Here is a 23,950-nt window from a genome sequence, read left to right on the forward strand (position 1 = left end):
AAGTGGTTCTTTGCATTTATGCTCCCCTCTGCTGGTTTCTTCGGTGGTTCGTTTATCAATCTGGGAGCAACTACCCAGATCCTTAACAAGTGAACAATCAAAACAATTGGTGTGAGAGGTCTGCCCTCAACTACTCTGGGGCATTTCCTGGGATTGCAAGACAAGCATTTGGCTCTAGTCTTAAAATGCATGTGGCAGAGGCCAAAGCTTGATACAGTGTCCTATTTCATAGCCCTGCTCATTGCTTTCCCTTTGAAATACATTTAATTGTCTTTTTCCTGCTGTGCAAACTCAACCCAAAAAAATGGCCTTCTTTGCTCTGTCTTTGATGAATCTGACAATTGCCTTATCTTGCTTTTTTCATTTTGCTAGAAGCAAGTTCAATCCAAAAGTTAATTGAAGTTGCAGGGTTTTGCAAATAGTGATTTATTTTAGAAACTATAAAGAATTCTTAAGTCAGAGTTCACCACCAAAACTGAGTCACTGGTTTTGACTTTAAAATATTTTCTAAATTAACACCCATACAAAAAATAAATCTATCTGGGATAGAAATTTTTTTTTTGTGAAAGTTTAACATTCGTCAAGTGTTCTCTGGATCAACTGTTTACTTTTGTATGTAAGCTTTATACACATTTTATTTAGCTGTCAAAAAAATTAACTAGTGTGTATGTTATGACTGAGCTCTCATAACCTACCAGTGCTTCTCATAAAGACAGTCTATATATCACTAGATTTTGCAAATGACTCTTTCTTCAAGACTATTTTGAAGCATTAATGAAAACTTTTTTTGCTTGATCAAAGATATGATTTTCTAAAGCATATGGTGTACTAGATACTTGTTATGAAATATAAAAATTTAGGGAATTCAAGTAGCTTATAAAATTAATGTAGCCTGGAATTATGAAGAAATCTTTATAACTTATCCAAGAAAGTTTAAATGTAATACTTAAAAATATACCATTCTTTATTAAATTTTGTTCTCAACTAGAAATTTGCTTGATTCTTAGTTATTAACTGTACCATATAATATTATCTATGTTAGAATATTTCTTTTGAATATTGGCTATGCTAAAAGTAATCAGGAATTGCTTTTGATCTATTCCCTTCAATTTTGTTACACATATTACATCAATAAAATTATGTGGCTGTCTTAGTTTGCTAGTGCTGCCTTAACAAAATACCAAGACTGGATGGCGTAAACACTAGCAATTTGTTTTCTTCCAGTTCTGGAGGCTAAAAATCCAAGTCCAAGGTATTGGTAAGTTTGGTTTCTTCTGAGGCCTCTCTCCTCGGCTTGCAGATGGCTATCTTCTTGCTGTGTCCTTACTTGGACACCCCTTAGTGTGTGTATTGTCTTTGTCCTAATCTCTTCTATGAGCACACCAGTCATGTTGGATTAGGGCCCACTCATATGACCTCATTATATCTTAATTTTGCCTTTAAAGAACCCATCTCCAAATATGGCCACATTCTGAGGGTTAGGAACTCAGAAAGTGAATTTGGCATGGCGGGGAACACAATTCAACTCATAACAACAGCATTGCAGAAAGTATTCCAGACTCAAGGCATGTGATAAACTTGCTTTTAAATATTGTGAAGAAAAAGTCACTGGGAGGGGTGTGATATATTGAAAGGAAAAACAAGAATATGTTGGAATATGATTCAGCCTTCTCCTGATTTGTTTCCAGCCTTCTTGATTTGGAGTGGGTAGAAGTAGGGTTGCCAGATAAAACACTGCATGCCTTGTGAATCTGAACTTCAGATAAATGGCAAATCTTTTTTTTTTTTTAGTATAAATATCTCCAAAATAGTATTTATCATTTCTCTAAAATTCAAGTTTAACTAGGCATCCTGTGTTTTTATTTGCCTGATCTAACAGCCCTACACATACTGCTCATATCTAATATATACTATGATTTCATCCACTAAATGGCACCAATTCAGTCCACTAATAAACAAACAGAAAAATACGAGAAATAGAGCTGTTTTCTTTCAAGTTGATTTTATTTTTCATTTCCTGATTCATCAAACACACTGAGTGCTAACTAAGTATCAGGTATACTCCTAGGGACAGGGCATACACTGGTGACTAGTAGGGCTAATTCTTCCTTCATGGTGCTTTTAGTCTAGCAGGAGAGGTGGGCAAGGATTAAGATAAGGAACTACTCCAGTTTGAGAATCATGAACAAGTAATGATTTCCTTAAATCTTAATGTTACAGCATACACAAATTTAATTTCAGGTGTATCATACACCTAAACATTAAAGACAATTATAAAGTTCTGGAAGGCAGCACAAGATATCTTCAACTTGGGGAAGAAGTACAAAATATTTCTTAGAAAGGACACATAAAACAACAACCATAAAAATTGTCAAGTACACTAAATCAAAATTTAAAACTTCTGTTTTTAAAAAGACATTAAAATAGCCAGTTATAGCAGTGCATACCTATAGTCCCAGTGACTTGGGAGGCTGAAACTGGAGGATTGCTTGAGCTAAGAGTTTGAGGCCAGCCTGGGCAACATAATGAGACCCCATTTCAAAAAAAGGAAAAAATAATTAATAGATAAGTCACATACTGGGAGGTAATATTTCTGAAAAAAATATCTGAATATACAAATATACAAAGGTCTTGAATCCCAAATATACAAAGAACTCCTACACCTCAATAACAAACAAAAGAAACTAATTTTAAATGAGCAGAAAATCTTAATATGTAATAATAATTTACTTCATTGATTCAAACAGTTTCAATTTAGTGGAGCAAATAGCTTTTGGTTTATTTTGTATAATAAAGGAAGTGGGGAACAATTTTAAACAAGGAGGGGTAGTAAGCTTTAGATAATAAACGCCTGAGTAAGCACCACCTGGTGGCAGAGATTTTGAATTGCAACTTGAATTTGGGTTTTCATTGTTTTTATTTTGGAGATTTGACAATTTTTGAAGATTTAACCTGCAAAAAGATACTTGTAAACAAAAAGAAACCATAGAAAAATTAGGTTTTTTCATAATAAAGTCCAACCAAAAAAAAACCCCAAGGTCTATTTGCTTATTTTGCATTGAAAATGTCTATTAATAATCATGAATCAATAAAATTCATATGATGATAGACAGCCAAATATCTGTTGGGTAGAGTTTTAGTGACTGTTAATATAATAAATTAATTATAAGTTGATTGTTTGTGTACCAGGTATTCAACGTATAATATTGCATTTAATCTTCCTAAGAAGTCTATTAAGTACACACACATCCCCATGAAATATCTCCATGGTTAACATTTTCTCAGTAGAAAAATCACTTTAATTTTAATAACCAAGCCTCAGAGAAAACATTTATCTCTCAATACAATATTTTTGTGAGTCTCTTCCAAAGGTGGAAAAAGAAGTAAAGTCAGTGAGATAAATGTTTGCAAAGAGAGAGAAGATATTATTTAATTCAAGGAAACTTTAGAAAATAACCCTTGAAACAACTTACAACCTAATCATTTTTTGTTATATCCATACCTATGAATTTTACTGTATTTTCATTAAATGTTGAGAAACTGTTACAGATCTTACAATGCATTCTACTCTTTTTTTTTAATTGAAAATATCCCCTTATTAGCATTTTCATGTAGAACCTCAGATTTTCAGTAGTTTACTGCTGCTAATCTGAAGATGACTCTATAGGACCATTCATATACTGTTCTATGAGCAAAGCTCATGGAGATTACCTGAATTTGCAGGAGTTAGATGTGGAGCCACCCTGGCAGCGTGGTTCAACAGGCTGTTTTCTAACCACGAGGAGACAGTCTCCATTTTGTCTGTTGTTGTATGCTTCAATCATACAGAGTGTGCCCAATTTATCCAAGTTCTTGGTTATTAGTTTGGTATGTTACTAGATGAATATGTAATCCAAAATGGAGTTCTGTGGCTAATTAGATTGGGGAAATGCTAAATTACTTTTCAGAGAAAAATTATGATTCTCTAAGATTGGTAGAAGGATTTTCCAGACTTTTTCTTTTAGATTCGTACAGATAAGGAATGAGTTTGGTTAATAAAACATATAACATGTATGTATCATACATGTGTGTCTGCATATGTATATATAAATGCCTTGTAATATATCTGGCTTAAACAGATATGTTTATTTGTCCCACAAAACAAGGATCCTGGGGCAGGGAAGCCCATGGCCTGGTTTTCTTCTCTTTCCTTCCCTGCTCAACTGTTTACACAAGCTGGCAGTCACAGTCATGGGTGGCGCCTGATGGACACCAGATTTTGCTCCCCTCTGGGCTTGCAACTGAATTCCAGGGAGGGAGGAAAAGGAAATGAAAGAGGTAGCCCCAACACTCCCACCCACATTTCCCTGACCAGAGCACCTGACCACCTCACATGACCACCCTGAGCTGCTCAGAGCCTGCAAATTGGGTTTTGTTTTGTTTTGTTTTGTTTTGCATTTAAGCCTCTGTTGCAGTGAGTTATGATGTGGTGATAAGCCACAAAGGCTGATTTCTTGCTCACATGACATGTCATCAGCTGTACGCTAGCTATGACTCTGCTCAATGTGTCTTCTTTATTTTGGGTTCCAGGTTGAAGGTGAAGCCCTTTTGGGCCATGCCCTTTCCATAATAGAGGGAAAAAGGAGATGTCAGAATCATATGATCATTCTTCAAGATACTGCTCAAAAATGGCATCTGTCACTTCTCCCCACATTCCATTGGCCAGAGCACATCACATGCTACAGCTGATGTCAATAGTGCAAGGGACTATAATCCTCTAACAAAAAATGGGTTTCAAATACTTAACAATGTAATCTATCCTGTATAACATAAGCAGGCAAGGGAGAACAGGTGAGGGAATGGAAGTTTAGTTAGACACCCATGGCTTCTGCCACCGGACACACACACTATTTACTTATTTTCCAGAGCATTTCACAAGATAAGTATTCACATCCTTTGTTAACTGTGGTCTTGAGCCACGTTATCCCTTTAATGAAATAACTACCTATAGAAAAATCTTGTTACAAAGTAACCTTTAATCTGTGTCACAGATGATTAATATAAAATTTCTTCCATAAATTAAAATCTACTATTAAGTCAAGGTGATAAACATGAGTAGAACTCATTTTTAAACCCGAATTTCAGAAAATATTATCATATTTAGTTGTTAAAGTTTTTTTTTCTTTTCTTCTGAATCAGGTGCTATCATACCATGCAACATGTTCAAAAGCTGAAGTTGACAAGTTTAAGGTAAGGAAGGAAATAATTGCACTATTAATGCATAAAATTAAGCTTTGCCTGGCCTCCTGACCCTTTGTCACTTGCCTCTACAAAATTAGTCCTGCCCTCTGGGAGTTGAAGGACTAGACCTGGGCAATGTGTTTGGATACTTCCATTTTCAAGGGGAAGAGAACTTATATATAACTGAGTAACACGCTCATGATCTCTTAAATGATTCATTATTTCTTCCCATTTATTAGGTAAGCAGGATTGCGGGGGGCGGGGGGGGGGGGCGCGAATCTGTGATACAGTAACAATTAGGACACCTGGTTTTGTCATTGGGTTTATGTCTAATTTACTGTTCACTTGCAATTGTACCAGGCAGTGTTTAGCAAAGGCCAAAACATAGGAGAAACTGATTTTCATCATTTGAAAGTCTTGGTGTCTTCATTTTTCTATTGATTGATTGATGATTGATTAATTGATTGATTGATTGATTATACCATGAACTAAACCCAGGGGTACTTAACCACCCAACCATATCCCCAGCCCTTTTTTTTTCTTTTTAATTTTGAGACAGGATCTCACTAAGTTGTTCATGGCCCCACTAAGTTGCTGAAGTTGGCTTTGAACCTGCAATCTCCTACCTCAGCCTCACTGGGATTACAGGCATGTATCACTGTGCCCAGCTGGTGTCTTCATTTTTAACTTTTTGTGGAGGTTTAGAGAATCAGCAGGAAAATCTACCACAGCCATAAAAAGATCATGTTATGTACTGTAGTATTAATATGTAATATTTCTCGGTGATGGCTTTTCTTCCAACCGTCACAGTTACATATAAATGCATGCATTTATCCTTCTGGGGGGAAAAATGGCACAGAGGCCTTTGGGCACAATAATTGAATCGGATTATTAGAACTGAATTAGATGAACAACAAAAGGGGATAAGACTCCAAACACTAAGGGTAGGGATAGGAGAATTCCTCAGAAGGGCTGCACAACTACAGCAGGTATATGATAAGCTGCTTGGGATCCATCCAGGGTTGTGATTTAATATTGGTTAGACAGATGCTTAGGGAAAAGACCCACAATGGTACCCCAGATCGAAAGGCGAGATGGTGCCAGCAAGAGGTGACGGCTGACAACAGAGGAAGGATATGGAGCAACAAAAACCACAGCAGTCAGGGCCCTTGTAAAGCAAACATCCTGTATATTATTTTAGTTTGTTTTCTGTTACTATTCAAAAATACCTGAAACAGTAATTTATCAAGAGTAGAGGTTCATTAGCTCATAGTTCTTAAGGCTGAGAACCCCAAGAGCATGGTACTGGTAACTGCTCAGCCTCTGGGGAGTACCTTCTTGCTGCTTCAAAACATGGCAGAGGAAAAATGGGAGTTCATAACCCACTTGAATCAAAGTGTGAAATATGATATATCAAGAACTATGTAATGTTTTGAACAACCAACAATACAAATTAAAAAAAAACATGGCAGAGGATATCACATGGCAAACAGAGCAAGCATTCCACAAAGATCTGCTCTGTGACAAAGCCATCTTTTCAATAAGCCAATAATCTTTTAATAAGTGAATGGATCAATCCATTTATGAAAGAAGAGCTCTCATACCCACTAACCTCCCAAAGCTCCCACTTCCCAACACTGTTCCACTGGGGACAAAATTTGGGAGACACAGTCACACCATAGCACACACTGACTAGAGAGTGAGCTCCGTCAAGGCATAGCTTTTCATATGTTTGTGTTCCCAGCTCTCTCTCTATTGCCTTTTATATATCTTGGAATATAGTAACACCGAATAAACACTTGTTGAGTGGATGAATGAATGAATGGCTAAATAAATCCAAAGAGCGTCCGTATTCTAAAACACAAAACAGTCATTAATAAAATGTTAGAAACATGGTAATACATGATCATTTCATGCTCTTCATATTTTACCTAAGTTATATAAATTTTATAGATATTTTTATCAAAATATTTAAAGCTTTTTCTCTTTAATAACTAATAAACTTTAGTATGCAAGTATTAGAACATCGCATGGGTATCCATAAATATGTACATAAAATATTTGTAAATGAAATTTTATGCTTTTATGATCAGTTAAAAAGTTTAGTTACCTAGAAGTCTTATTTATGAAAACACACAAATTCCTTCTAAAATGCTTATTTAATGTTCTATTATTGTATTTTTGCTATTATTATAATTATCATCATGGCTAAAGAGGTAAGGGACAGACAGGGAGAAAACAGCAAAGCTCACAATGAACTATATATGACTTTAAGGTACTTAATAGGAGCTGTCCAGAGCCATAGCAGGCCAAAATCCATAGCAGTTAACTTTCTGGAGGTTATTGACCTACATTCAGGCTTAATTCTTTGCTTAGAGTAAGGGAAACTCCATTGTCTTAGAGTTTGCTACACTATTTTATTGTTACTTCACAAACATACTAAAAATATGAAGTATTTAAATTTGAGAACAAAGGGTTATTTCATCTTAAAATTATCAAGATTATTAACTTAACTGATTTACTCCAGATTTTATCCTGAAAGATATTAGCTGGTATCTTATTACAATGTAATTGAGATATAGTAGATAATTTTAACCAAATGGCTTTTTCTTTATATATAATGTAAATAAAACATTATCATAATTGGTAGCTGATGTCTATTATAACTGTGGCAATAACATTAAAATGTAGTGAGCTTAAAATAATCTTGCACACAGTGAAAAGCATTTACAAAAATTCCAGGCTGGAGTAAAAGCAATGGCAGTTTTCCCCTCTACAGCTCACTGAGTAACAGTAATGAAATGCTTTGTTTTGGCCAGTATATACAGACAAGCCATATTTACATTCAAATATATTGTAACCTTTGCTACCTGCAGTACTGTTTAACAAAGATAGTGATTAACAACAACAACAAAAAAAGTGCAGCAATTGGAAATCTGAAATTAGATTTAACAGAAGATTTCATGAGCTAAAGGATAACTGAGTCCCAATGCAATTGATTATGCTTAGCTGGGATCAGTGATCAGTGATTCAGAGATTAAGCCAGGATTTGAGAAGAAACTGATATCATCATCTAATGCTCAAAAAGACCTGGAAGTTCATACACACACATCTGACAGACCTCAGTGGAAGCCCAGGCTTCCCCAGATGTATCATAATGGGATTTGAGTATGAAAACCTTTCTAGAAGTGTCTAGAACTGTCCAACTGGAATTCTACTCATCCAAGAATGTCAAAACCTGGGCTTCCATTTCCTAGTTCTTATATATCAAAAAAGAGTCCTATTTGTGGGCTACTTATGAAAAGATCACAGAAATTCCTGGAACTGAACGAACAAGCTATTGTTGATTTTTTTTAAGACTGATTCAGGCTATAATGTTAATAAATTATTCTTTATGGGTTGATTGCCTTGTGCATCTAATGAGGAAACCAGAGTTTGAAGAGTGCTCTTTATCATCATTAACATTTACTGATCTTCCATGAACTTGAAATAAGAAAGTTGTATACAGAAAATTTGTGCAGATTTTAGTGCCTGTTTATATCTCTTCCACTCTATGGTAACAGGAATAATGTATAAAGACCATATTGACAATTAGATCTCTTTGAAGATGGCTGGTTTAAAGGCTTTTAATAACCTGAAGATGCCAGCTGTGATAACATAAGAAAATGAGTTTAGTACACCAATTATATGCTCCTGTGATTTTATGGACTTTCCTTGGATTCCAATGCGGTGGACAGACCAAACGGTTATCACTATAAACTGCCAGTTTACCAATTAAAACCAACTCATGGACATTCTTGTGTTATATTGCCATCTTCTATCATTCCTTCTTTCAATTCAGAACTGCATGGGTTACAGCTGCATCATCAGAGATGAACTTGTTTACAGCACTGTAACTACCTCAGTAATTAAATGCCAATAACTCAAGTTGGCTGTTTGGGTTCGGATTACTTCTTATATATTTCAAATTTCAATGTTAATGCCTAGGTCGCAAATTAATACCCTGGTAAAGTATAAAACAAAGTACCAAGAAGATACTTTTTGTGGCCTTTACACACTGAAATAAGAACAGCTGCCTCAAAAATTGGATCTTATAGCCTCCTCCTCAGACTGAGTAAAGGGATGTGATTTTCTAATCTTCATTGTTATTATTAAATAATCTCCGTTTGGGAAGACACTTCTACCCATGAAATATCTCATGCATGTAGTAAGAAGCACCAGGCAACAGGCCTACTAGTTCAGTGATGCCAGTAGATGTGCCCACGCGAGGGTCCCTGCAGGAGCAGGCAGGAGTGGAGCTGCCACAACCCCCTGCTGGGGAAGCCTTTCCTCCAGTGGTTGCTCCTCCCTCTAATTGGCCCAAAGGTGCCACTTGGGCTAGCCACTGCCCTGGCCACTCCTTGCAGTAGTCTCTTGCAGAGGAGGAATGCGCTCTGTAGGAAGCAAGTAACATCATGGCATTTACCCAAGCCCAGGGCTTCAGGGAAGGCTGAGAAGGGGAGGTGGAGCCAGGCACCGCAGAGGCCTCTGCAGAGGTTCTTCTGAAGCCCAGGGGGATCTAGGACTTCAGTGTCTGAGAGGGACTCAGAGCTTTCTCTTGTTTCTCTACAGTCTCAGTTCTCAGTTTATGAAATGCTACCTTCGGAACTCTCAGAAATGGTTTCCAGTTCACCTCAGCTTATTTCTAAGGATGTATCAAAAATTGCTTGGCAGCAGTATGCATGGAATTTGGGGATCACTTTAGATCTAACCTCTTCTGTCTTTTTCCTTGTCCCCGCCTCTTGAATTTAAGGGGTTGCTTTGACTTTAAATAGTATTTATGCCAAGTTTAATATCCAAGTTTTTTTTACCAGCAGGGAAAGTTATTGAACCTTCACCAGGAAATTGACTGCAGAGGAAACAGCTGCCTCAGCACGCTAAAGGGTACCCTCTGCTCCCAAGGAAGGGCCAGCAGGGCCTGCACTGCTCAGGACCACCCATAAATATGAGGCATGCTTTGTGCTCAAGTGTCTGATTCTCTTTATGAATTGTGTCTTAATCAAATGCCACATCAGAAAAAAGATGGTTGTACTTTGTCACTCTTGAGCATTGAAGATGCTGGGGCGGGGGTGGTGTGAGGGAGCCCCGTCCGCAAGCCCAGGCTGGCCTTTCCTACCGCTGAGCTAAGCGGCTGCGAATTGAGGGCCCTTCAAGGACCCGCCTGACCCAAATACATCCTGGGATGACCCTGACCTCCCCTCAGATCAACTTATACAGCCACAATTTGTCACTTCTCTCCATTTGAAAACAAAGCAGGGACAGCTCTCCAGAAGGTCACTATGAAGGTCTCCTTTCCCTGGAGGAAGAATGGGCCTGGAAGTCTTCCTCCCACCTTTCTCCAGCCCCTTCATTAAAACAGGGGAGTTCCTGCATTCCCCACATGTCACACTGGGAGGCCCACGGACTGAACCTGAGGCAGTGAAATAAAGAGCTGTTCATTTTTGGTTTCAGAGTGTCAGGAAGCAGAGCAGTGACAAGTCCAAAATGCTCTGTGCCCAGCCATACATAGCATGGCCCAGTGAAGCCCTGATCCCTGAACCGTGAAGGGAACTACAGAGGCCAAAGGCATCGGAACCTTCCAGAACATTGGGGCATTTGGGGCTGATTCACTCTACCTCCTTATTGGTTTCCCTCTGATTCAAGCTGTGGGTAACTAGATGTGAGCAGGTAGCCCCTCACCTCAGTCATAATGCTTGGCATTTCCTCCACCGGTGGTTCAGTACACACAGAAGCTACGCCTGCCCGTTCCTTGCCTTCACTTTGAAGCTGCATGCTTTGGATATAATTGCACAGTCACCACTGATCCTCTCCGCAATGCCCTCAGGTGCTGTCCCATCCATTTTGTTTTGGGACCCGCCCCCCTCCTCCCTGCAGACAGTGGTTGCACACTGAACCCCTGTCTAGGCTCCCTGCCTCCTTCTCTCAACCCTCTCCTAAATCCAGCCCAAACCCTGCTGCCAGATGAACAGTTCCTTTCCATTGGTGCCTGGTTCTTGCTCACAAAGCTTAGCATCTTCTATAAACCTCTAGATTCTACTTCGGTTCTTCAATTTGGCATTAGAAGTACCCTGAACTCTGAACTCCAGTTCACTTTTCCAGCCTGTTTCCCACACTTCCACTTCCCTGCCCTTCACTAGTTCTATTTGGTGTTTTCTGCTTCCCCCTGTCCTGTTCTAACTTTGTTCCCATCCTTCTCTTCGTCTTTGCTTATTTAAAGTCCTAACAGCCAGGTGCTGTGGTGTCATCCCAGTTGCTCAGAAGGTTGAGGCAAGAAGATTACAAATTCAAGGCCAGCCTGGGCAACTTAGCAAGACCCTGTTTTGAAATAAAAAGGGCTGTGGATGTAGCTCAGTGGTAGAGCAGACCTGGGTTCAGTCCCCAGTATCATTTTTAAAAAAATTAACAATGCATAATCCATCTGACCCTGCTCAATTGCCCCTCTGTCCATGAGCCATCCTATCTGTCCTTTGGGTAAAAGGGATGCTCTCATTTGCCATTCATTCCATCACACCTGCCAGTTTCTACCTTGCAATTCAAATCTTGGTACACCTATCAAATGAAATGGTTAAACTGGGATCATTTTCAGGACAGAATCCTTATCTTATTAATTTTTATAAACATTTTTCATCCTCAACCTTTATTTGTACCTAACTGCAGAAGAAGTTTCTATCTTGTGACCAAATTCATTGAAATGTTTGCCATTTTTATGGCAGAGGAAATTATAATGTGTGGGTAGAATCTGAAGTGGCAATCTATGACAAGAAAAATATCTGAAAATTTTGTCTCAATCTTTGCTTGATGTTGCTTAAAACCCCTTATTTTAGGATCTTGGTTGTCAGTTTCCTGTTTTATTTGGGCAATCTAAACAATTCAAAAATAAAGAAGCTAATTTTCTATGTCTAGGATAATGCTGGCCCTTTGGAGTGCTTTGCAATGACATCGTCTTTCTTCCCTGCTGTGGGCAGAGAGGCCTCTTGCCATTAGTTTTTAGTTGATTCAGCAATTTCTTTACTGTTAAATAAGATTCACCCATGTATCCTGCTTTTACAACTCTGCTGACTAAATTTTTTAAAACCTAGTATTTTCTTGATCCTAAGAAGCCTAATATTTTTTTACTTGTATTTGTATTCACTGTTTTGTATAATTCTATATTCTGTCTCACCTATCTATTTTTGAAATCACATTCTGATTTGGTAGTTCTTCATGTTTCAGATCCATCCAAAATCTTAAAGATGTTCATGAATCATGATTCTATTGGTCCTCAGGCACCACAGAGTGAAACACAGAGTGGAGAATGACTGACCTAAGGGTTTCCTGCAGTCTCAAGAGATAGAGCTCTCCCTTTATGCAGTCTTTGTAAGACCATGGATACAAGAGTGAGCAAATGTGTAGACAAAGCAGCTCCCAGACCTCTTAGTTCATTGTAAATTTCTGGGCTTCAAGTTTCCTCATCTGCAAAACAAAGCCATTTCCAGCTATAAAATGCTATAATTTTATGAGCCTATAAAATTTATTTCTAACAGGGAAGGGGGAAATAAAACACAAAGCAACATAAATGTTGACAAAACATCTTGTTTTTTTATGATTTCGAATACTCAAAGGTTTGAATTTAAATTCTGTTTAAGAATTTGGGTATCAGGTAGAAGACTTGGCTCAGCTTGACTTAATTATATTTTATAAGTAATTTTCAAAGCCTCTCATGACTATATTATATAATGTGATAATACTCATGAGGAAGTTAATGATTATTTTGGATAAGACAAGAGTCTTTATCTCAGTATAGAAACTGTACACTAACACTACCTATAAAAAAGCGTTTAGCAGGCTGGGGCTGGGGCTCAGTGGTAGAGCGCTTCCCTAGCACTTGTGAGGCACTGGGTTCAATCCTCAGCACCACATAAAAATAAATAAATAAAATAAAGGTTGAAAAAAAAAAGAATGCTTTAAAAATATTTTAAAAAGCATTTAGTAATACAGTGTACATAAAAATAAAAAGGTCTTCACATCATTATTCAACTTGAGCCTCTCAACTCTTGCAGTTTTAGCATATTTCCATTGTACAGATGAGGCAAGAGACAGAGGACCAGGAAGAAAATGGACCCATCTGCTTCAATTTTTCCTCTGCAGTATTTTGACCTTGTAGACAACACTGCTGTTCAAGTGGCTGAGTAGGAAAATGGATGCAGTGTCATGGAAATTTATCCTTAAGTCATTTCTTGTGATTCAGCAATTATTCTTGGAAAGTTCATGGTATTTTGACAGTTTGGGTTTCAAACAAGCATGAATGGTGATGATGACTGACAAAGAATTTTTGGTTGAACTTAACATAGACATTTAAAAAGACTGTTCATAGTTCTCTGTGTGCAATTAATGGAATACTGTTTTATTAGGAACTTCTCTGGGGTAGTGTCATCCAGGGGTAGTGTCATCCATGTGACTCTTGCACTGGGGTTTCAGGGTGCTTAGAAACTCAAGGACATTGGAAACAGCAAGCATTATGGGGACATTGTATCATTCTTAGCAAGAAGCTGTATGATCCATTATTCTGACATGCCGCCTGTCTTCCTTAGTCCGATTGGCTATCTAGCTCTATAGAAATCTCTCAACATCTGGAAAGCTAAAAAAAAAAAAAAAAAAAAAAAAAAAGCAGTCACACTTTATTATCCTGCTCTCTCCAGGCCTGCCAAGTATCTTCAGAAAGATAACAAGGATATGAGATTGTGAACATCAGTTTAATGATAAAGCACTTGTCAGGAGATAAAGTCTTATGTTTAAGGCGTAAGAACTTATGAATTGGCAACTGTTTAAGGGAAGATATGAAGACTGTGGGACTGGCTTTATATTTGTTTAACATTTTCTATAGAGATACTTGATATTAGAAATATCATGCATGGTACTCTATCTGAGAGGTGATGATTTTAACATAAGGTAAAAATTTTGTAAAAATTGAAGTTGTTATTCTGAATTAACCCCTGACACCGTCTCAACTTCTTGTGTGACTGTGTGCGTGTGTCTGTGTACCCACCCACTTGCTTCAACTTAAAGGGTTTGTGATTCAGAGTTTCAATTCTGGCTTTAGGAAAGTGCCTCTTAGCAATTCATTGTCTCCAAAGAGATAAGCAGATGGAAAACCTGTGAAAAAATAGTGTCTGAGATGAAACACTTTGGCCACTGGGTGCCATCCTTGCTCCACGAAAGAATTTCCTGAACCATGTTTTTTTAAAGAAAATGGTTAAAATCCCAAAAGATAGTAATTTAAAAGTAATTTCAAGATATAATAATGTTTGTGTGTGTGCATGACCTGGAATACGTTATGACACAGGCAGCTTATTCATTTGCCCAGGTGCAAGGTGGAGGGGACTGGGAGACTGTCCCCTTTGGTCTAGCTATATGAACAAAGCCAGGGTGAGGCCCTCCTGCTTGCTGTATCCCAGCGAGGCAGCCTGCGGTGGCAGGGGAGGCAGCATGCAGGGGCTGGGGATTGATGACTGGTGCTGTAGGTGTCCGGAGGTCAGCGGGTGAGATGCCCCATTCATTATTTTATTGTTATGTGTAATTGCAGCATGCCTGCATGGCGGAGCTTGAGACTAGCTGTCTGTGTGGCTGTACCCTAACCCTTCAATTGCATTCCTGTCATGGCCAGAGCTGGTGGAGCTATTATGCACTCCTGCCCTTCCAGAATGCTGCATGTTGATACAGTAGTAATCCTGGGATGCTCTTTGCTGCTTTATAAACAATTCATGGATTTTACAAAGCACCACCTCACCAGGTGTCAGAACATCCAGAGTCAATGACAATTATCTCTGCAGGATTTTGCTGTCTTTGAATTTGAGACTCATGTACATAAAACTAAGGAATAAAACTCACCATTATGAGGAAGAATAGCCACAAAGACTATTCTAAGAATGTCATGTAACCCAGGCTGATGTTTCCATCCAGGGTCCCCAACATTTGGTTGGAACTAAAAGGAGTTAGGTAGTGAACAATTAAGAATTTTAATAAAAATTGAAAATCTGTTGGGCTGGGGATGTGGCTCAAGCGGTAACGCGCTCGCCTGGCATGCGCGGGGTGCTGGGTTCGATCCTCAGCACCACATTAAAAATAAAATAAAATAAAATAAAGATGTTGTGTCCACCGAAAACTGAAAAATAAATATTAAAAAATTCTCTCTCTCTCTCTCTCTCTCTCTTTCTCCCTCTCTCTCTGTTCTCTCTCTCACTCTATTAAAAAAAGAATTGAAAATCTGTAATTGTCTCACTCTAACATTCTAGAAGCCTTTCTATAAGACCACATTATAGAAGGAATCTAAGCTTAAAAACAGATTTTACCTTACAACCTGAGGTGGGGAACACAGCAGCTGGCCTCATAGTTGACACTAGAAGCTGTCCCAGAGTGGCATGCCCTGGTACTCTGAACGGCTCTGTGTAATCCAATCCACACCCCTATGAAAGGAGGCAGGATGAGAAAGGCTCGTGAGAACTTACAGGCTCGGGCTTTTCTCAGCCTATCCAGGGATAAGAAGCTTAAATACCATTCTGTGGCTAAGCATCTGCAGGTGGATGGACTTTAAAATACATTTCCTGGGCTTACTTAGGATAACGTGGTACCAATCGTTCTATGCTTTCAAATATCGTTATTTAGTAAGAGTGGTGCTATTACAGCTGCTGTCTCCTTGTTGATTCCCAAGTGCTTTCATAGCTCTCATTTCAGTGAATGTCAACAGTGAGCTGCTGAAGGAGGTATCGGTAGCTGTATCCCACTTACACATCAGGCGATGAGGAGGCCACAGTTTCTATTTTGGGACTTTTTTGCAAGGGGGCACATATTGGCCAAGTCCCTTTTATTTTTTTTATTTTGAGACAGTGTATCACTAAGTTGCTGAAAGACATGTTAAATTGAGGAGGCTGGGCTGAACCTAGATCCTCCTGCCTCAGCCTCCCAAGTCTCTGGGATTATAGGCATGTGCCACCACACTCAGCGTTGGGACACTTTTCCTGGACTCTCCTCCATGGTATATGCTCATTCCACCTCTGTGTGAGGGTCACCTGGCAAACAAACATTTAATGAATACTTCATCACCTGCCAGGTCTGTTTTATCTTTCTTATTTTACATGACAAAACTGAGGCACAGAGAGAAATGTACACAAATTTAAAAATTGAGATATGAGTGGGCACACTGAACTTGTAATATTCCCTTTTGAAACGACCTGAACTCTTTGTTTGGAAGCTTCTGGCCTTGGTTTGACCCTGTTAACCTCAATCTGATTATGAGCCCTTCTGTAATTTGTGGGGCTTTCTTCCTTAATAGACGAATTCAGATTTCAACAGACTCTACTGTGTGTGTGTTTGTGTGTGTGTGTGTGTGTGTGTGTGTGTGTGTTTTTAAAGCTCCATAGTTTATGAATTAATCCAGCCCCACTGTTGGAGCAGGTGTATTTCTTCAGCCATTAGCATCCTGCAATATCAACTTCAAAGGCTAGGTTTGAGGAATCTAACAATTTTTCCCTCCAAAGGGTAAATCCCAAACTATTCTTGTGTTGACTGATGCCTCTCTTCTTGCTACTAGGTTAATTTTCTAACATATATTATCATTCACCTCTGGCCTTTCTGGAGACAGAAAGGAGTTCTGTGAAAACCCAGATCTGTGATGGTTTCTGCAAGAACAGGTGGCCAACCTCACCACTGGGCTCAACTTTGTCAAACAACTCTGTGAAACACTGAAGCAGCTTGGGCGGACACTTTGTACTCTTCCCCTCACCACCAACAGAAAAGACTCAGAATTCAGAAAAGAAGAAGTGGGGTGGGAGGCTTTCTACGACTATGTTGCTCCAACATGAAATATCACAGGAACTGTGCTCTCTTTAAACCCATGGAGAAATTTGTATTTCTGCTTAAAATATCTTTCAAATCATCAGTGACCTCCTTGAAAACAGCTTTACTCTGATTCTCTGAGAAGCCATGTTCAAGGGAAAGGCTGATAATTTGGAAACACCCTTGGAAAACCAAGGATCCATGTCACCTGGTGTTAGGAATGTCCCTATCTGGATGCACTGGGGTTGAGATTCTCTCCCGACATGAGCTGTTTCTCTCAGTGTGTGATAAGTTTTCTTATGAAAAGCTAGGGTGAAGTAGGATGCAAGGCCCTAGATGTAAAGTCTCCTTTATCCATATAGTACACAAGCTTGAAGTCTTCCCCAAATGGTTAAATATCAGAGGACAGTGTGTACCAAAATGAAAAGCTACCCCCATGCAATGTTCTCCTGCAAAACTAGCTGCTTCATTGAGAACCATCTGACCATTCCTGGGCAGACTGTTGTGACTACACCCAGGGGTCTCCTTGGACCAAGGTACAGAACCTCTCATTGCCATATTGAGTCCCCAGGGGGTTTACTGCAGAATGGCTTTCTTTACAAAGAGGAAAATGTGGCCCCAGTCAGGGCCTAGCTTTCTGATCTTTTAGCAATACTCTTCTACAAAGGAATGATTTCCAAGTTTCAGTTTAGAGAATCTCAGGGACATCTTCTGATTGGTTCAGCTTGGTTCACATGTCTATCCCTGGACTGATCAACTATGAGGAAGGATTTGCTTATAGAAGAATATGTCAGATTCTGGGTGGAACACGGGTGGTTAGAGTGGAGGAAGGACCAATTCTGGGAAGGAGAGAGGTACCAGGCAGAGAGCATCATTGCCATCCTCTGCAAGTGGATATTTGCACATAGCTTTCAAATGATAACTTTCAGTCCCCATCAACCCTATCCATGCCCTCTTTTATGGCCAGAAGATATTTCCTAAGGCACAGATGAATGCTAACAGGGGCCCCTTAATAACATGTAGGCACTGGGCAGCACCTAAGAGTGATCTATCTGCTGAGATGGTTTCCCAAGCAATGTCGGCAAGATCATATTATTGAGTACATGTTCTATTATGTCCTTAAAGCATTTCTGTTTCCACAGATAACTGCACTGATGACCACTCTGATTGAGCTTGCAAACTCTCCCAAATATTATAAGGCAAATACATATAATTTCCCTGGATGTGCCAGAAATCCCCCTTCAACTGGATAAACCAGTAACCTATAGATTCCTTCTGGGTAGTCATTTCTTCATTAATTAATTGGGACCTACTGAAGAATTAATAGGCCAAACCTCCCTACATCCAATATTTGAAACTCATAGTAAAATAGCTCAATTTCTAATCTACTTCCCAGCCTCATTAGAATTCAATTAGCAAAGGACATTCTTTCCTAGAAGCTCTTTGGCAGATTTGTGTGTGAATAGTTAACCTGGTGTTAGCAAAAGCAGTTACTTGTATCCAAATATCTCTCTGGCTGCAAAGATGAATCCCAAAGCTGTTTAGACAGGATTGTGCTTATTTCTTCACCAGAATGCAGATATTTTAAGTAGATAGAATGAGATAAACTTCAGGCAGTGCTGCCCCTGATGCTGACCACATCCTGTAGCTGCCAGGATTTGGGACTTGAAGGTCAGCAGAGGTCAGGGGAGAAAGGTGAATGAGGGGATGCTGCAGATGAGAAGATGAAGAAAAAGTTTAAAAGTCCTCCTTGACGTTGTTGAAAATTATTTCCTAAATAAACAAATTTGGACTTTAAAAATGTATAAACAAATATTCTACAAAAGATACGTAGAAACATCCATACATTTCTTGAACAGGAGGAACTACTCATCAGACCATGAAAAGCAGGGTATTTGAGGGTAAGACAACCTTGAGTTGGGTTTTTTGTAGGTTTTTTTTTCTCCTTCTTCTCCCCTGCAGTATTCCCTTACCTGTTCTTTAGATGCCTGAATGTAGACACAGGGAGATTTATTTTTCTTCTAACAGGGTATGTTATAGTTGTCACTCAGCCTTGAAATAGTTTTCCTCTCCAGTGGAACATCAGGCCAGTGATATATTTGCGTAGCTATTCCCGTCTGTCACTTTTCTGCCAGCCCTACTGCGTCAGCCTTGAACAGAAAGCCCAACCAGCCAATGGCAGGATTTTAAGCTGCTGCATTTATGGGACTTCTTTTCAAAATAATCACAGTCACCCAGCAACAGGAAAAAGTATTTCATTGGCTCTCTAGCTGTCAAATGGAGAGAAGAATGATCCAGAGGCAGATGGGCCTCAGCTGGGTGGATAAAGATGAGGCATGGGACAGGGCAGATGTTTGGACATAGGAACCTCTCAGTGGCAAATTTTATAAATGTGTGTAAAGCATCATGTTTTTGTTCCCTCCCCAACAAAAATCAAATATAAAAGATTTGCTCCATATCAGTGTAGGTGATTTTAATCTGCAGTGCTGCAAGTTGCATAAAAGCAAGAGGCTGGTCCTTGCTTTTGTCTGCCTTATCAAAGGAAGCACTGGTGAGTGTGGGGACTCAGTGGGACGTACATTAGAGCTTTTAGGTAAGGAAACCTGAAATCACTATTCAAGACATGCCATGTATAGTGAGCTTTCTAAATGCAAAGTAAATCCTCAAAGTTACTTAATCAATATCTAATCTTGTGAATTTTCTTGCCCTTAAAAAGTTCTTCATTCTGCTTAACTCCTAAGGCTGATGGTTCCCCCAAGGAACCAGTCCAGGTTGCCTGAGCTTTGAATGACAGGTTCTAGTGCCACTCCATTCACTCTAACTTCTCCTGCATGTGGTCCTGTGCAATCCAGGGAGGAAAACAGTTTCCTTTTTTATGTTTTTGCTCTTTTGTTGTTACTATAGCAGAGAAAATGAATATCAACTAGATGCACATGTGACTCAACACAATTAGGAAATACTCTGCAAAGAGAGAGCTGCGAAAAAGACCAGGCAAGCATGGACTCATCCTCTGATAGAACCAGTCCTTCTGAAGTCCCAGCCTCTTGTCCCTTTGAGCTACATGATTAAAGTAATCCTCTCTCCATAATGATAAATAGTTAAACTCTGGATACTTCAATGCCAGGAGCCCATTCATAGCTTGTCATCAGTCAAGAGTTTGAGTCTAATGCAGAGCAAACACATTGGATCATAAGAGTCCAAACTCTTCACTGCTGATCCACCTGGGCATCTGCTACTTACTGGCTTTGAACAGCAAAATAGAGGGGAAGGTACTGTCTGCTATTCCAGAGAGTCAGTCAGATTGGAAATTAACCATAATTAATAGTAATTATAATTAACAATGAGCAATATACTATGGCTCCAATACTATTACGCAAATGTTAATTCTCTAGAGTCACATTAAACAATTAGTATGAGAATCATATTTCTACATATCTCTAGTGGGTAAAAATAATGATACGATAAATTTTACCTTAGATAGCTTCTAAGTTATTTGAAAACTGCTATATCTCCAGTACCTAATACAATGCCTGAAGCATAGTAGGTGTTCAGAAAATATTTGCTGAATAAGTGAAGCACAAAATTGATGACTAGATTAATGAATCAATAAATGGCAAAATACCTGTGATTCTAAGTTCTACAGATGATAAACCTTGGAAGGTTGTGAGACTTAAATCTTCATTCACATATCTGAGCATATGCTTCTAATGGAAATTAAACTCAGGAAACCTGAGTTGTGATTTTGTTTCTTCACAGCTCTATGAGATAAATGTTATGATTACATCTGATTTTATGGATGAGGAGGTTGAAGCCTAAAGAGGAAAAGTAAGTCTCTTAAGGTCACGAGGTTAATAGGCACAATCTAAGATTTGAACCCAGGTCTAGCCCAAAGCTCATGTGGTTACCCTTACCAGAGTCTGTCCTCATGACTTTGCATTTTTAAAGTACTAAAATATGGACCCAGGGAGCAAGACATGCTGCTTTTCTCCACAGCATTAGCACTTCTTTTTTCATATATCACAATAAGACAATGAAGGGAAATTCAGATACTATTTTGGAGAAGATACAAAATAAGCTAAGAGCGAAGCTGCAGGTAGGATGAAAACCCTGCAAAATTCTGATCTCTGAACACGCCACTGAGCTTAGGTTGGAATCTAGCATCTTGTTTCTCATGGTGGGCTTTGCAGAAGTGAACAGTTCATCCATCCTGTTGGCCATTTCCTTCTTAAACATGAGTTTAGGTCCCAGCAATGTCTCATACTTGCCACGTGACTGTGGGCAGTGCCTTAACCCTTTTGAGCCTCCACAGTAATTAAAGTGAGTTAAGATGAACTACTTCCAGGGGTTGTGGGATGATTAAATGACAGCACGATTTGAAAAGAATTTGAATTTGTCCTTGCACATTGTATTTTCTCAATAAATATTAAGTGCCCCTTTTTAATCTCCTATATTTTAAAATGAAAAAGGTGACTCTAATTTGTTTAGCAGAATATAAAACAAGTCTATGATATTATCCAGTTTTTCTCTCTGGGCTGCTTAATCATAAATGTTGGTTAACAAAAGGAAATGTTTTTTCTATTCCAGAAAAACCCTAGCAATCTCAGACATAAGGCATACATTCAGAACTTAGAAGTGTACATTAGACAAGACTTTCAAGACTTCAGCTCCCAGGTTTCTGCCCCAGCTTCCATTTTTCCCAGGAAAACGACACTAATGATGAACATTGCAGGGCCTTCCAGCACCTCCTAGCTCGATGGGAGACAGGCTATACTAAATCACAGAGAAAGTCTTGGAAGGTTTACCTATAACAGAGGCTGGTCATCATTTTTTGTGAGGAAGAGCTATTCCTCACATAAAGTCAATATAATAACAGGAGTGAGTTTTCTAGAAAAGTTCTGGGTGGAGCAGACACCTTCCCCTTCTCACTAAAAATAGCAACCGTCAAAGGGGAGGAAGTACAGTAGGTATCGAACCCATGAAAACATCAAATCAGCACATCAGCTATTATGTCAAGTTCAGCTGATAAATCCAGATTTGACTCCAGAGAAAACTTCTTTCTCTGACACATCAGAGATTTGAATTTGTATTTTTTTATTTTGCACAACTTCTGGAACTTCATAGGCAGTGCCTCAAATGGTAGATTTCAACTTTACCCATTTTTGTTGTTGTTGTTGTTGTTGAATGTTTGCTTTTGGCATGAGGCAGGGCAGTGCTGGGGATCAAACCCAAGGCCTTTGTGCATGTTTGGCAAGTGCTCAACTGCTGAGCTACATTCCCAGCCCTACCCAGTCATTTTTTATTACAGCAGCTAACAACAGCCCATCTGCTAATAGATTCTATAATTATACCAGAGAACAGTGGTCTGAGCACATACTGGCCCAGGGCATAGTCCACATGTGGTCAAGGGAAAGGCCAGAGAATACTATCTAGAGGCTTCTGCCTGTGGCCATGTTCTGTAATCAAAAATGCTGCAGGACTTTCAGATACAGGCATTGATACTCTTTTCAGAAAGGGCCTTTAATCATTATGCTCATTATTAAATAATAGTTGCAATAAAGCCTTGTCTCAGGAATTTCCAGAGAGCAAGTCACTTTAATTACAGTAAGGCATATTTCAGAACTGCTTCATTTTTATTGTCAGTATTTCTGCCCTGAAAAGAAAATGTGTTGCTGTTTTGAGTTGTAAATTGCCTCGAAGAAGAAGAACTCTTAAAGATTCATATTGCCTTAGAATATCAGGAGTCACTCAGAGAGCAGGTCTTTACCTCCAACCAGGGATCTCTGAAAGGAGATGGAAATAAAACCGAACTGACAGTGATATTGAGCTTGAGTGTGTGCAGGAATTAACGATGTACTAACTATCTAACTGCCTAAAATAAAATCGGGTAGTCAGTGATTTGTATTTTACTGAGCAGAGGTGGCAAGGTTTCTTATGTGCTGCTGAGATTATGTACTGTTGTAAATGAAACCTAACCTCCAGTTCTCAGGGTCTGAGAAGGGAGCTCCTAGCCTGCATCTTCCCTTTTGCCTTGGATGTTACCTGAATATCTCTGACTTTTCCAGTGGCCTCATTTTTCCATTTATTGGTAATGTATATTCATGAGTAGCTTCTAAGTCACAGTAAACTAGTGTTCATACTTCTTGCCAATAACCAAGGACCTCAGAAGTTATTCAAGTTAGATATAATGATGGCTGTTATCTATTGAGCACTTAACTGTAGGTCAGAGACCTTACATGTGTTATCACATGTAACCATCAAAATAACTTTCTGAGATTAGTGGTTTGGGCTTTCTTTGCCTGATAGGGAACTACATACAGCTCACAGAGGTAAAATAACTTGCTCAAGTGAACATCAACATAGGGATTGGAGTGGCTATCTAAAAATGCTCTTTGCAGTGTGCCCTGTTGTTAAACATAGAGTACAAATTGTTCTACCAATTAAGGGAAATGACAATAAAAATGGAAGGCAGAGCAATGGGGGGGGGGCATATTTAAAACTTCATGTATGAACTATTTCAGTGTGTTTTAGTCTTCTATCTATAAATACAAATATTTTATAGCACTTTTCTGTTCACTAAAGAATATTTGGCATTATGTAATGATAATCCTTATTTGTAAAAATGATTTGTGGGGCTTAAAACAGCAGATAAGTGAATATGTACATCCTCGTTTTTATTTATATGGTTATAGGTATACACACATGTGCCAGTTTGTGTGTTGTGCAAAATATACTGTGATATCTTTATCACAGGAAGATGAGTCTCCAGACCCATCTCTCTGGCACACTAACTCCTAGTTGTTTGGGAAACAGGGACATAGGAGTTGCCTGATTTGGCCACATTCCTTTAATCAGCCCCTTGATGACACTTTTATTGTTGAGG

The 23,950-nt window shown here is 38.9% G+C and overlaps 1 protein-coding gene across 1 annotated transcript in view; it reads left to right on the forward strand.

Moving 5' to 3' along the window:
- The window catches only part of Pde11a (phosphodiesterase 11A), a 390,557-nt gene that overhangs the window by 255,693 nt on the left and 110,914 nt on the right, over positions 1-23,950 (forward strand). Inside the window, exon 10 of the mRNA XM_076866019.2 lies at positions 5,179-5,229. Coding sequence (XP_076722134.2) covers positions 5,179-5,229 — 51 coding nt within the window. The remainder of the gene's footprint in view (positions 1-5,178; positions 5,230-23,950) is intronic.

This window comes from Callospermophilus lateralis, chromosome 9 (assembly GCF_048772815.1).
Source record: "Callospermophilus lateralis isolate mCalLat2 chromosome 9, mCalLat2.hap1, whole genome shotgun sequence".
NCBI lineage: Eukaryota > Metazoa > Chordata > Mammalia > Rodentia > Sciuridae > Callospermophilus > Callospermophilus lateralis.